The sequence below is a fragment of the Balaenoptera physalus genome (assembly GCF_965194825.1).
Source record: "Balaenoptera physalus genome assembly, chromosome: 19".
NCBI lineage: Eukaryota > Metazoa > Chordata > Mammalia > Artiodactyla > Balaenopteridae > Balaenoptera > Balaenoptera physalus.
In genome coordinates, this window is record NC_138900.1 from 40,555,185 (window position 1) to 40,569,777 (window position 14,593).

The 14,593-nt window shown below is 49.6% G+C and overlaps 1 protein-coding gene across 1 annotated transcript in view; it reads left to right on the plus strand.

The window, feature by feature from the left end:
• ADGRG5 (adhesion G protein-coupled receptor G5) overlaps positions 1 to 14,593 on the plus strand; it is a 31,297-nt gene that overhangs the window by 3,004 nt on the left and 13,700 nt on the right. The window contains exons 2-7 of the mRNA XM_082437821.1: positions 243 to 3,869; positions 4,950 to 11,410; positions 11,626 to 11,704; positions 12,340 to 12,496; positions 13,095 to 13,211; positions 13,922 to 14,038. Coding sequence (XP_082293947.1) covers positions 11,347 to 11,410; positions 11,626 to 11,704; positions 12,340 to 12,496; positions 13,095 to 13,211; positions 13,922 to 14,038 — 534 coding nt within the window. The 5' untranslated portion in view covers positions 243 to 3,869; positions 4,950 to 11,346. The remainder of the gene's footprint in view (positions 1 to 242; positions 3,870 to 4,949; positions 11,411 to 11,625; positions 11,705 to 12,339; positions 12,497 to 13,094; positions 13,212 to 13,921; positions 14,039 to 14,593) is intronic.

A 14,593-nucleotide genomic window follows, 5' to 3' on the forward strand; every position in this document is an offset into this window, starting at 1 on the left:
CAGCACAGAGCGTGCCGGACCCCGACATAGGCCCCACCGCAGCATGGGGGCCGAGTGTTGGGGCGGGGAAGGAAGGCATGGTCTGGGGGCGCCCGCGGGGCTCGGCTTTCCCGCCTCAGGTTTCTCCTTGCACCAATGACATGCTAGGCGCCCAGCAGCAGAAGTGGGCACCGGCTGTCCCGGGCTCAGCACGTGGAGCGTGTTTACTAAGTGTTCACTTTTGTTACCTGCATTCTTCCCAGTGCCAGCTCTGCCACCGAGTGGACGTGGAGCAGCAAGTCCCTGCCCCTCATCGGGCCTCAGTTTTCCCTTTGTACAACAGAAGGGTTGGCCAGAGTAACCTCGCGCGTGTTGAGAAGTGTGATGGGGCACTTGGCCCGCCGGGCGGAGGTTTTCTCGGATGTGCCAGGGTACTTCCTGCGAAGGGTAGGGCCGCAGCTGACGGGGCGGTCCCGGGCAGTTACCTTCTGGGGCCCTTGCGTGCGCTCTGCCACTTTGGAGCTTCCTCCCTTGGGAGTGGGTGTCTTCGGTTTTGGCGAGAGGGGGAGCCGGGCGCCTGGCGGCCCTGTTCTTACCACATCCTGTCCGCCGGAAGGCCGCTGAGGTGAATCCGTCTAAAAAGAGGACCAGAAGTTCAGAGAGGTAGTGGAGGGAAGCTTGCTGTATTGGGACTTTACATGGGAAAAGAAACTAAAAATGAAGAAGATAAATTAGTTTGAACCGATAATTAACAATAGAGGCATATCTCTTTTTATTGCCCTTCACAAGATGTTTTGTTTTGTTTTAACAGATTGAAGGTTTGTGGCAACCCTGTCTAGAGCGAGTCTATTGGCACCAACAGCATGTGCTTACTTCATGTCTCTGTGTCACCGTTTGATAACCCTCAAAATATTTCAAACCTTCCACCAGCAAAAAGGTTATGACTTGCTGAAAGCTCAGATGATGGTTAGCATTTTTTAGCAATAAAGATTTTTAAGTTAAAAAGTTTTTTTTAGACATAATGCTATTGAACACTTACTAGACTACAGTATAGTGTAAGCATAACTTTTACATGCACTGGGAAACCAAAAAAATTTGTGTGACTCGAATATTGCAATATTTGATTTACTGTGGTGGCTTGGAACCGAACCTGAAAAATCTCCAAGGTATGCCTGTATTTAGATTATGGTTGCAATCATGCATGCATTAGAATGAACAAAGTATTGGCTCTTTGCAGCAGGAGGATCATTTTTTGCAGAAGTATTTGGGGTTTCACTCCCAAGGCTCATTATGAATCCTTTGATAGTCAAACAATTCTCTCTGGAAGTTCTTGGTCATTTCTCTTACAGAAGTTCCCTTCCTCTGTGGTCAGTTGCTGGTCCATTTCCACGGCATCACTTCCATCAACTTCATGAAATCTCACGCTTTTTGCAAGATTTGCAGTTTCACTCATAACCATTTGCTTTGTATTTGCGTGGTTAAATGTTAATAGCATCTGACAATCAGCTAGGGACTGATTTTGGTGGGGATATGTGGTGGTTGAGAGGGAACTAACCTGTAAATGTTGCAGTGGCTGGCCTTTGCTTACTGTGTGTACTTTGGACCTGAGAGATTCAGATATTGAGTACTCAGAGGACTGGAACATCCCCATTTTAAACTTGGGGAAATGCTCATTGAGGCTCTTGGCTCAGGCTTACCCAAAGTTTCACAGCCAGTAAGGACAGCCATGGACCAAGAGTCTAGAGTTCTTTACCAGAGTTTCTGGAGGTAGGGATACAGATAGTGAAGGTGGAGGAGGCTGAGTTGATGATGAAAAATCAGGTGTCTTGTTTTCTATGTCCAATAGAAGGTTGAAGAATGAAAATCAAAAGGACAGAAGGCAGTGGTAGAAAGAGGTTAGAGACAATTTAGTTCTAAATGGACGCTTCTCCTGGTTGCCACCAGGATTGAGAAAGACTGAAAAGTAAATGACTTTTTCGTGGTCTGACTCATTAGTTTATCTAATGGCCTGTCTGGGGTGCCACTTACTGCCCTCTCACAGATCACCAGTGGGAGCAGCCCCCATGTGGAGAGACACTTCACTAGGGCTGGGGTGTGGCTCTCCCAGGCTGGGGAGTGGGAAGTGGCTTGCCTTCCTGCCTGCCAGGGGGACTGAACAAGGACCTGACACGCCTCCTAAAGTGGAAGCATCTGGAATGTTTTATAGGGGAATTGGAGTCAGGGAAGGCTTCCCAGAGTAGGCAGGACTGGGCCCTAAGGGATGGAGAGGAGCTAGCGTGCCACCCAGGTGTGTGTGTGTCAGAGTGAAACAGAGCAGGGAGATGGGGATGAACATGGCAAGCACATCCCGAACTGGGTGGAAGTAGAAGTTGGATGGGGCTAGACCATGAAAACAATGGGAGACACTGCTGGCTTTTGAGCTGGGGAGTGTCTTGGCAGTGAGTTCCAGGATCTGGAGGGCAGGGCTATGTAACTGGCACCCCCAATTGAGGCGGCGCATAGTAAGGCTAGCACAGATCCAGGATGGAAAATAGAGGGGCTTTTGGGGTGAGCAGGGCTTCCTCCTGGGCCCTGAAAGCAGCTGCTGGTGTTGTAACCCTAGAGGTGGCAGGAGACCTCGGAAAGGAAGGAAGGGCCTAGAGCTCAAGGGCTGCATCATGGCTGCAGAAAACCAAAGTGTGGAGGAGGGCAAGAGTTTGTCCAAGTCACCCAGCAGGAGTGTGGCCCAGGGGTCAGGACACAGGCACACGGGTGTCCCTGCAAAGTCTCTGCACTGCAGCTGGGGTGGGCCTGCACCTCCCCGAAATCTCCCTGCCCTGCAAGGAGCAGCTGCCCTCCTTCCCCGCACAGAGGCCACCTGAGCTACCTGTGGGCTGTGCTTGAGCAGATACAGCAAGGCCTCCAGTGTTGGGGCAGAGAAGAGGGAGACCATGTTGGGACCTGCCTCTTTCTCCCTGTTGCTGCACCCCCATCACAGCTGTGGGGGTAGAAAAGCACATTCCTGAGTCAGAATTTTCCCAGGGAGCCTGGCTGGGGCCCTGGCAAGAGAGAGCGCCCTGTCTCCCCAGCAACACACACAGACACATCCCCCTGTTGCTTAGGGTTCTGCGGAGGAGGAGACTGATGTAGGACAGGCTGGTCCAGACCCCTGGCTCAAGGAGAAGCCGGCCAGCCTTCCAGCCTCACAGTTCTGGCCATGTTTTCTGAGCTCTGCTCCCAGTGAGGCCTTTCTCCAAAGGGCTCTGCACTGGGTAACTCTGGGCCAGGCCCTTGTCCTCCCCAGGCCTCAGGCACCCCATCTGTGAAAACTGAGGGCTTCACGGAGCACTTCTGGTGACTCTGCAGCATTACCCTTGATAAGCCCTACACTACCCCATTTCCATCACTTGCCCAAAGTTACCCAGCCAGGAAATGGTGGGCCTGGGATTCGAACCCAGGCAGCGTGAGCCAGCTCTTGCCTGAGGTTCTTGCCATCATCCATCTCGTTGATCGTCAGGTCAGGCAGGGATCATTCTCCCTTTCCTACACAAGGGGAAACTGAGGCCAAGAAAGGTGAGGTCTCTTGCCCAAGGGCACAGAGCTGAGTGGGTCTTGGACCCCGCTGGGTGCCACATTGGCCAGCCCTCCTCCCTCTCCCCGCCGAAGCCCAGCATCTCTGCAAATGTGCAGCTGCCCGCAGGAAGTGCTGCAGGCCCTGAGGGAAGGAACAAATAGGCTTCTTCTAGTGAAAGAAGAAGGGAAGTGGGAGCGTGCGGTGCAGCTGTTGGGTGAAGAGAGCAGAGAGAAGTGCAGGGGCAGGAGGTCCCCCGCCCGCAGCACAGAGGTCCCCAACTTCCCCTTCTTCGTGCAGAAGGCGGCGGGACGGCAGTGAGACAACAACAGCTGCACAGGTCAGCCCCTCGGTCTGGGTCTCTCCATGCCTCCCTCCCCCCAGATTCTGTCCTTACCCTTGGGTTCCCTAGCAGGCACTGGGCACGCCCCTGCCTGAGTGGTTGCTGTACGGGTGACATCCGCGGAGCCGCAAGGTGGGGACTCACCTTCATTCCCTTCACCAGTTCCTGGGGCCCTGATGACAACCCCAAATCTCAGGAATGTACAGATCTATGTTTTTGAAAAAAGGCATTTACATTAAGGAGTGGTTGGGTGCAGGGTTCAAATATTTATCCTCCCCACCCCCCTGCCCCATGTGGCCTGGGGCAGGTTATTGAACTTTGCTTTTCTGGACCTGAGTTTCCTCATCTGTAAAATGGGGCTAGTCCAGTAACCTGCACCTCAGGTGACATGGGTGAGGGCCTGGCACAGAGTTTATGTTGGGCAAATCAGAGCAGGTGCGGTTCCTCTGAGTGACCTGGAAGGGAGCCTGGGGACAGTGTGTCTCAGGCAAAGGCTCTGGACCTGGCTGGGTCACAGACTCCCTGTTGGGTGCTGGTGGAGCCTCCTTTTCCCTGCCTGTGAAATGGGGCTGATAATGGCACCTGTCAGGACTTCCCTGCAGAGACCACAGGTTCACTTTTCACCCAGGCCAGGGGGGAGGCCGGAAGTGGGGACTCCAGCCTGTTGTTGGCAAGAGCAGTTGTTGGGAGGGGCAGGTGGGGCCCTATCCAGGAATGCAGTGGCTCAGTGGACCCTGGTGCTGTTGGGGAGAGGGTGGGCTTCGGGGGTGCACTGCCAGCTCTGCATAGGAAGGCAGGGCTTCCCAGGTCTCCCGCTGAGCGTGTTCCTGGCTGGCAACCTTGGGTCAGAGCCTTAGATTCCCTGGAGTGTGGATCATGAAAATGGTTGTTTGAGTTTCCCTCCCTGGGAAATAGATGACCTTGGCCTCATTTTACAGGTGAGAAAAACTGAAACACAGAAAGGTCAAGTTCCTTTCCTAACGTCAGACCTCAGGTGCTGAATACTGGAACTAGTTATCGAATTTCCATCTTCTGAAGTCTCTGTTCTGCTCTCCACTTGTCTCCTCATCCATACAGCAACTCAGCCACCAGGCCATCTTTAGGAGGCTGCAGCGCATCGTGGGGGAGAGCACTTGACTTGGAGTCTGAGTTTGCGTTTCAGCTTGCCCACTGGCCTGCTGAAGAACCCCGAGCAAACCCTTGTGTGGTATTCAGTTTCAACACGGTCAATTGGAACCTTCTTGGGAGTCAGGTAAGGGATTCCTGTTTTCTAGAGGACCCTAAATAGCGAATTGCAAAAAGAAGGAGACGGCTGAGGGTGTGGGGTAATGGCGAGTGGTGGTCTCTCTGAAAAGATGGGGAGGGGGATGTTGGAGGTTGCAAGCAGAAGTGAAGATTGTGGTTGCTCCTGGGAAAGGGGGTGGAAACCACAGCTTCTCTTTGGGTGCCTGGTGGGGGGGATGTCACTTCTGCTTTGGCCTTAATTTCCCCAGCTGCATGGTGGGGTTAAGCTCCTCTTCCCTCTGTGTTTGCCTGGCAGAAGCATGGTCAAGGGCCTGGGGAGCCCGTCTTAGGGTCCAGACCCTGGAGGTCAAATCCACACCACTGTCTGGGCCTCAGTTTCCCCATTCGTACTGTGAGGGGGTCTTTTCTACACTCTCGGGTTCTCAGTTTTCTCACCTGAAACATTGCAAATGGTTTCATTCAGTGACTTCCTTTGTCCCCCAAAATCTTTTCCTTCAGTCACTTAGGTTCTGAGAGGGTAAGTGAATTGCCCAAGATAACACAGCCAAATAAATAACTTAATAGCCAAATAAATAAGAACCCAGCACTCTATGACTCCAAAGTCTTTATTGTCTTTTATTTATTTATTTATTTATTTATTTTAATATAATGTAGGTATTCTTTTTTTAAAAAATGTTTTAATTTTATTTATTTATTTAGGCTGCGCCAGGTCTTAGTTGCAGCATTCGGACTCTTAGTTGTGACATGCATGCGGGATCTAGTTCCCTGACCAGGGATCAAACCCAGGCCCCCTGCATTGGGAGCACGGAGTCTTACCCACTGGACCACCAGGGAAGTCCCTTTATTCTCTTTTAAAATAAACACACATATTAATAAATAGTGTTAAGACAGATGGATAACCACCAGGAAACAAAATTGAATCCGTATTTCACACTCCAGGATCAATGCAAATGGACTGGAGATTCCAATATAAAAAAATGAAACCTTAAAATTACCAGAAGAAACTTAGGAGAATTCCTTTATAATGTTGGAATGAGGAAGGTCTTTCTAGCTAAAACTCAAAATCCAGAAGCCCAAAGAGAAAACACTGGTAATTTTTACATAAAAATTTTATATTTAAAAAAGACCTACCTGGAAAAAAAAGCCATATGTAACGTCAAAAGGCAAAAGACAAACTAGGAAAGATACTTGCAACTCATGTAATAGACAAAGAGCTAATTTTCCTATTATGTAAAGAGTTTCTAGAAGTTGATAAAGAAAAGTCTAACCCAATATCAAAATGGGCAGATGATGAACTTGCACATGTGGGAAATGAGGCAAGTACAAGCACAGCCAAGCTGTTTGTAAGAGCCAAAGACTGGAACCAGCACAAATGACTATTAACAGGGGGCTGGTTAAGTAAATTATGGTTTATCCCTAACATCACACTGTGCAGATATAAAAGAGAAAGTGGAGGCTCTAGGTACTATTAAGGAAAGCTCTCCAAGGTTATTTTCAAGTATACAGAGTGTGCTACTTTTTTTTTTTTTTATAAGATGGGGGAACTCATATTCGCTTATATTTGTATGAAGAAACTGGTAAAGACGTACAAAACACTAATAGCAGTGGTGACCTGGGGGTGACTAATTGGGAACTGAGTGGTTAGGTGACACAAGAGGCAGGAATACTTTGCCTTTTGCACCATTTTGTATTTATTTATTGTTTATATTTGAAAGATGTAAATTTCTAACCCATCTAAAGAGTGAATAAAAATTGGGAAATGGATAACTATAACATATGGGGTAACTTTATAAAACACAGATGAACAAAACAAATAGGCCCAGAATCTCACCTCACCGAAGTGACCTTGATGTGCTTCTTCCAGATTTTGCATCTATAAAAAGTACAGTTTTTACAAGGATTGGATTACATTGTTTTGCAACATGCTTTTTGTTTCTCATAAGCAATCTGTCACTATTATTTTTTCAATAACAATAAATAGTCATTTGGAATATTTAAAAAATCCTAAGCATTAAAATATTTGCTTTTCTGTTGTGAAGGTAATACATGTTTGTTGTAGAAAATTCAAACAATACAGAAAACATAAAGAAAGAAACTAACCCCCTCCCATAACATTATTAATATTTTGGTGACCATTCTTCTAGATATCCTCATAGATTTAAACATGCATATAATTTTCCATAAATGTGATTATATTATATGTGTTATTTTTTTTTTAATAAATTTATTATTTATTTTTGGCTGTGTTGGGTCTTCGTTTCTGTGCGAGGGCTTTCTCTAGTTGCGGCGAGCGGGGGCCACTCTTCATCGCGGTGTGCGGGCCTCTCACTATCGCGGCCTCTCTTGTTGCGGAGCACAGGCTCCAGACGCACAGGCTCAGTAGTTGTGGCTTACGGGCCTAGTTGCTCCGTGGCATGTGGGATCTTCCCAGACCAGGGCTCGAACCCGTGTCCCCTGCATTGGCAGGCGGATTCTCAACCACTGCACCACCAGGGAAGCCCGTATATGTGTTATTTTTAACCTGCTCTTTCCACTCAATGATATGCTGTACTCCTCTTCTATGTGGCTATTTACATCATAATTCTTAATAGTGAAATGGCAATCCATCGTACTGTATTCCTTTAACTTTTAATTTTGAAAAAACGAAAAATTCACAGGAAGTTGCAAAAAAGGTTTTGTGTACATTTCATCCAGTCTTCTTCAATGGTAACATCTTTCACACCTAAGGTACAATATCAAAACCAGGAAATTGACTTTGGAACAATTCACAGCCTTTATTCAATTTCATCAGTTTTTATGTGCTGATTTATGTGTGTGTGTGTCTGTGTGTTTAGTTCTATGCAATTTTATGACGTGTAGGTTCTTGTAACCACCATCACAATGAAGATACAAAACTGTCCCATCACCACAAGGCTCCCTAGTGCTGCTCCTTTACAGAAACACCCCTCATCCCTAACTGTTGGCAACCACTAATCTGTTCTCCGTCTCTATAATTTTGTTATTTCAAGAATGTCATATAAATCAAATCATACTGTATGCAACATTTCAAGATGGGCTTTTTTTTTTCCTCAGCATGATTCTCTTGAGACCCATCCAAGTTGTGTGTAACAGTATATTTTTCTAATTGCTGAGTTGTAGTTCATGGTACAGATGTACCTGAGGTTGTGTAACCATTCACCCATTGAAGGCACATTGGAATTGTTTCCAATTTGGGGCTATTGCGAATAAGGCTGCTATGAAGTTCTCATGTGCAGGTTTTGGTGTGAACATGAGCTTTTATTTCTCTGGGATAAATGCTGAAAAGTGCGATTGCTGGGTCATATGGTAGGTGCATGTTTAGTTTTGTAAGAAATTGCTGGGCTTCCCTGGTGGTGCAGTGGTTAAGAATCTGCCTGCCAATTCAGGGGACACGGGTTCGAGCCCTGGTCCGGGAAGATCCCACATGCCACGGAGCAACTAAGCCCGCGTGCCACAACTACTGAGCCTGTGCTCTAGAGCCCGTGAACCACAACTACTGAGCCCTTGTGCCTCAACTACTGAAGCCCGCATGCGTAGAGCCCGTGCTCTGCAACAAGAGAAGCCACTGCAACAAGAAGCCCACGCACCGCAACGAAGAGCAGCCCCCGCTCGCCACAACTAGAGAAAGCCCGCGTGCAGCAACAAAGACCCAACACAACCAAAAATAAAAAAAAAAAAATAAAAATAGATAAATAAATTTATAACAACAACAACAACAAAAAAGAGTGGAGCACTAAAAACTTAATTGTCTGGGACTTCCCTGGTGGCGCAGTGGTTAAGAATCCACCTGCTAGTGCAGGGGACATGGGATCGAGCCCTGGTCCGGGAAGACCCCACATGCCACGGAGCAACTAAGCCCGTGCGCCATAACTACTGAGCCTGCGCTCTAGAGCCCAAGAGCCACAACTACTGAGCCTGCGCTCTAGAGCGAGCCAGAGCTACTGAGCCCGCGTGCCACAACAACGGATGCCCGTGCGCCTAGAGCCCGTGCTCTGCAACAAGAGAAGCCACTGCAAAGAGAAGCCCCCGCTCGCTGCAACTAGAGAAAGCCGGTGCACACCAATGAAGACCCAATGCAGCCAAGAATGAATAAATAAATAAAATAAATTGAAAATAAATAAACTATGTGTGTGCGTTAAAAAAAAACAAACACAAAAAACAACTTAATTGGCTGGTAGGGGTTGGTGACTGGTGAAGCTTCACCATAAGCTTGGTCCTGGCCGTTTTATCAAGGAGCACCAAAATGTCAGTAGCTACAGGATACTTTTCTTAGAATGGTCAGTTCTTCGGAGAAGAATTTTCTCCTGCCTTGGAGCATCATTGCCTGGCTGCTGGCAGTCTTCTGGAAGCTGATTGGAGGAGGAGGTGGAGAGGGGGTATGGCTTAATTTTCCTGTACCAGAATGGCACCTCGCAGATTCTCTCTGGTGCGCTGTCTGCAGGGAGTGTACTTTGTGTTGGAGGGTAGGGTTGAGGATGCAAGGGTGGTGAGGAAGGCTCCTGGATGCTCCAGGTGGCAGAGGAGATCTGGGACCGAGCTGGTCATTTTAAAAACTCACAACCAACAACCCCCCATTTTTAGCTTCACCCTTCATCCCACCTTCAGAGGTTCCCGATGCCTCCAGCACTCAAGTGCTTCCACGGTTGTGAGGCTTGACCTAGCTGGCTTCCCCATGTCCCCTCCCTGATCCCCCCACCCGCTGTACTCACCTCTCCTTACTGCAAGCGCTTGGGTTCAATGTCTTATGGTCTGCTAACTTTTTTTTTTTTAAGCAGGTGGCCACCTGCTTTGCGGCCTCCAAAGTTTCACTGATATCTCTCATCTGCTGTTGTCTTCTTTCCCATTGTTCTGTCTTTTGTGGCTTTGTGTCTGTTTTATTCATTCACTCTCATTTTAGTGGAGTTTCAGGAGGTAGGCATAAATTTGTTATGTTTAAGCAGAAGTTTATTAGTTCATTTTAACTTTTTAAAAAAATAAATTTATTTATTTATTTTTGGCTGCATTGGGTCTTCATTGCTGCGCGCGGGCTTTCTCTAGTTGCGGTGAGCGGGGGCTACTCTTCCTTGCGGTGTGTGGGCTTCTCATTGCAGCGGCTTCTTGTTGTGGAGCACGGGCTCTAGTTGCGCGGACTTCAGTAGTTGTGGCATGTGGGCTCAGTCGTTGTGACATGCAGGCTCAGTAGTTGTGGCTCATGGGCTCTAGAGCACAGGCTCAGTAGTTGTGGTGCACAGGCCTAGTTGCTCTGCGGTATGTGGGATCTTCCTGGACCAGGGATCAAACCCATGTCCCCTGCATCGGCAGGCGGATTCTTAATCACTGTGCCACCAGGGAAGTCCCTATTAGTTAATTTTAAAACCGAGGGAAATGAGGGCAGAGAGGGACAGATTCTTTTTTTTTTTTTTTTAAACCAAAACATTGGATTTATTTTCACAAATTTGAACCTGACATCTTAATTCATAACTAACAGCTGCCATAGATTCTGGCAGTCACAAAAATAAGTGAAAACGAAGACAAGGTTTCACAGCAAGTGTTGAATCCAGTACTTAACAATATGTTCAAATCACATTATACTTTAAAATGGGCTTTGGGGGAATTCTTTGTGGACAAAGGCAGTGGTTTTCCTGATGTCATCCAGCTGTTGTGATTCTTGGTGGCCTCTGACCTCCCACGATTGTCGTCAAAACCAGCCTTCTCCTGAAACTCTTAGTTCTCGTTTTTTTCTCTGCTCCAACTTTTGGATTCCCCCAGCTGCTGCTGCTGGCAGTTTAATCAGAGAGGGACAGATTCTTGCCCGAAGTCACATGGTGGGTGAATGACAGGGCTGGACAGGGTTAATGACAAGCAACTCCCAGTGTTCCCCTGGGTAAGGTCAGAGCACTGGGGAGGCCCCCAGAGATACCATTTTTTGGGAGGAGGATGTGTGTCAGGCAGAGCTGCAAATGGCAGGCTTTACCAAATGGCCAAGGATTCTGGAGTAACAGAGACATGGCTTCAGGCAGCCTCACGCAAAGCAAGACGCCTTGCTCTCTGAGCCAACGGTTTCCTCATCTGTGAAATGCAGGAGTAGTGAGGCTCAAATAAGATGCTGCGCGTCCTATTCTTGGGGTATGGCAGATGCCTAGAGTTAGAGGTGGCTCTTTTACCGGGGTGACAAAGACACGCACCTTTTCCAGGGTGGGAGCCAGTTCTTGGAGGAGACTCGGTGCAGGACATGGATCGCTGCGGGGCCCTTTTCCTCTGCCTGTGCCTCTTGATGTCTCAGAGCAGAACAGAGGGTAAGAGGGCTCCGCTGAGCTGCAAGAGCCATCCTAGCCTGGATCCCCGGCTGTGATGTGAAGCGGGGAGGCCTCAAACCAAGGGAGATTGAAAAGGGGCACTTAGGCCTCCTGGGGCAGCAGGAGGCTGGGGCGGAAGGCCCAGAGACCATGAGGCGGGAGGCGGGGCAGCTGCAGACAGAGGCTGAGGCGGATGTCTGACTCTCTCCTCACAGAGGCATCCCAAGAAATCCTGCGCTGGATGGAGAGAATGGAGGTGGCAGCCAGGAGCCGGAGCCTCACTTCTTTTGCTGAGTGAGTTGGGTGTCCCTCCTCGCCCGCTCAGAGTCAGCTGTGCCTCCACTCCCAGCTTGCACCTTGAATCCACGGCCCAGGGTTGGTCCAGTGTAGACTGTTAATTCATTTATTCAACACTCATTTATTGAGTAGCTACTGTGTGCCCGGCACCAAGCTCTGGAGATGTGGGATAGACATATCCCTGTCCTCATTGAGTTTACTCTCTGGTTGGGGGCCCTTAACCATGGATGCCATGAAACCAGGTGCAGAATCATGGGTCTCCATGCATTTTTCTGGGAAGGGGCTCCAAGACTTCGGCTGGGCTCTCCAGGGTCTGTGACCCGAAAGCCTAGTAGTTCAGGGTGAGAGTCCAATGCTGATGACTGACCAGGGAAGCACAGGGCTGTGGGGCACTTCAGTCAGTGGGGAGCTGCCAGGGAAGGCTTCCTGGAGGAGGTGTCAACAAACTGGGACCCAAACAAGAGTTAATGGGAGAAGGAGATGGGTGGGGTGGGGAGGTAAGAGTGTGCCAGGAACACTGTATGCAGAGGTCTAGAGGTGGGAGTGACAGGGGTGTGGGATGAGGGAGGCTGTGGAGAGCCCCGCTCGCCTCCATCCTTACCTCGGGCTGTGGCCATCTCTCTCACTTTCAGGCTCATCCACGGCCTAGAGTCGAGGCTACTCAATGCCAGCTTTGGGGGCCACAACCTCACCTTGCGGACGCACACCATCCAGACACTAGCCTTCAAGCTGGGCTGCAACTTCACTGGTCTCTCAGTGAGAAGTGCTGCTCTGGAGCAGGTCCCCCAGGTCAGAGGTGGCCAGGGATTGGGGGTGGCCAGAGCCTCTACCCTAGAAGTCCTCCGGGGGTTTAAGGTCTGGACTCTCCCCAGGGTCCATCGCCCACCTTCCCACCAATCAGGGCTCTGCCTTAATAGCTGTGAGTTGCCACCTCTGTAAAATGGGGCTGATGTTCTTCCTGTGAATGATGGAAAGGGGGTGCTTGTGGCCCCTCAGGGGCAGCGTCCTCTTCCTGCTTTTGCAGGTTCCTGGGGTGAGGCAGTCGTGGGAGAGGCCAGGGGAACGGGACACCTTTGAGGGCCCTGGTATGATTCCTGCTGAATACCTGGGTGCTGGGGGATGGTGCTCCAGCTTCAGGGCCCCAGTTGGGTGGGATAAATAACCCGAATTCAAGACCAGAACGGCCTGAAGGGAAGGCCTGAGATCGCGGGAAGTTTGGGTGGAGGTGCAGCCTGGCAGGAGAGGGTTCTGTGGGTGGAGGCTCCAAGGTAGGAAATGCTTGGGGCAAGGCTGGGAGGGCTTCCTCGGGAGTGGGGAGCAGTGAAGGTGTTGTGGTGGGTCTGGAGGCTTCGGACACCAGGCGCAGCCTGTCTTTGGCTCTCCACAGGCCCAGGTCCCACTCGCCATGCAGTTCCCAGCTGAGCTGACCCGGGATGCCTGCAGGGTGCGCTCCAGGGAGCTGAGTCTCATCTGCATCTACTTCTCCAACACCCGCTTTTTCCAGGTCAGGGCCTGCTGGTAGGCCAAGCAGGGTGGATGCTGGCTCCTTCCTGGGGGGCACTGCAGGCATGCATGCCACCTCCTGGCCTCTGGGCAGGGACCAGCCTACTGTGCAACCTCAGTCAATCAGTGCCCCTCTCTGGGCCTCTGTTTTAGCAAAATGGAAGGGAGGCATGATTATAATGTGTAAACGAGACCTAAGAAATCTACTGTTTGTGTGCCTCTCCCTAGATGGGAGATAGACAAGTAGGCCACAAGATCTTTGTCCTCAGAGAGCTCTCTATCTCAACAATTAGACCGGGACCTTAGAGACTTAATTTTAGCTCGCGGTTGATTATAACCATAGAGATTCAAAGGGATGGATGAGTCAGGGTGGGGTCAGGATGGTTCCCAATGAGCAGTCCTGGAGGGCTTCTGGAGGAGGTGCCTTTTAACCTTGGATTTGAAAGTGAGTTAGGGTAGGGTGACATGGAGGGTATGAGGCTGGAATTCATTTAACAAACGGGAGGTGATGGTGGTGGTAGTGAGAAGACAGGGTTCCAGGTGGAGGGGGCAGCATACGCAAAGGCTGCGAGGCTGGCGCAGTTGTACAAGTGAAAGCCAGTCTGCTTGTTCTCATCCAGGGAGGAGGGGTTGGAGAAGGGGGGCTCTTGGACCTCATCCAGGGTCTCCTCATGTCCCCTCCAGTCAGTGCTTCTTCTGTTGCCCTTCCAGAAAGACATCAATTCATCTGTGCTCAATAACTATGTTCTGGGTGCCCAGCTGAGCCATGGACAAGTGAGCAACCTCAGTGAGCCGGTGAACATCAGCTTCTGGCACAACCAAAGCCTGGTATTGTTGGGGCCACCCCCATTTCCAACCCGCCCCTACCCCCTTGTGGCTGTCCTGTCGAACACTGGTTTGATCAAACCCAGACTTGTGGAACTATCTTAGAAACAAGCTGCTTTAAATCTATCATACTTTGAAAATTCCTGCCAAAGAAATGAGAGAGAAGCTTTTACACACTGCATTCGTCAGGATTCTTTGAATTGCACATGATAGAAAACCAACTCAAGCCAGCTTATTGGCTCATGTACATGAAATGTCCAGGGCTGTTCTAGCTTCAGGCACAGATATGATGCCATAATGGCTCAGTCTCCATCTCTCAACAATGGTTTCCTGCCTTGGCTTTCCACTGTGTGGCAAGATGGCAGCTGAAGTGCTGGACCTCCTTCCCCTCTTCTTAGCAGGCTCTTTCTTGCTGGTGCAAACCAGGATCCCATAACGGATTCTAAAGGTCCAGCTGGGTCATGTGTCCATCCCTGACCCATCACTGTGCCCAGGGGGATGGAACATGTAGATTGGCCAGACCTGGGTCACATGGCCCAGGGACTGGGCTGGATTCAT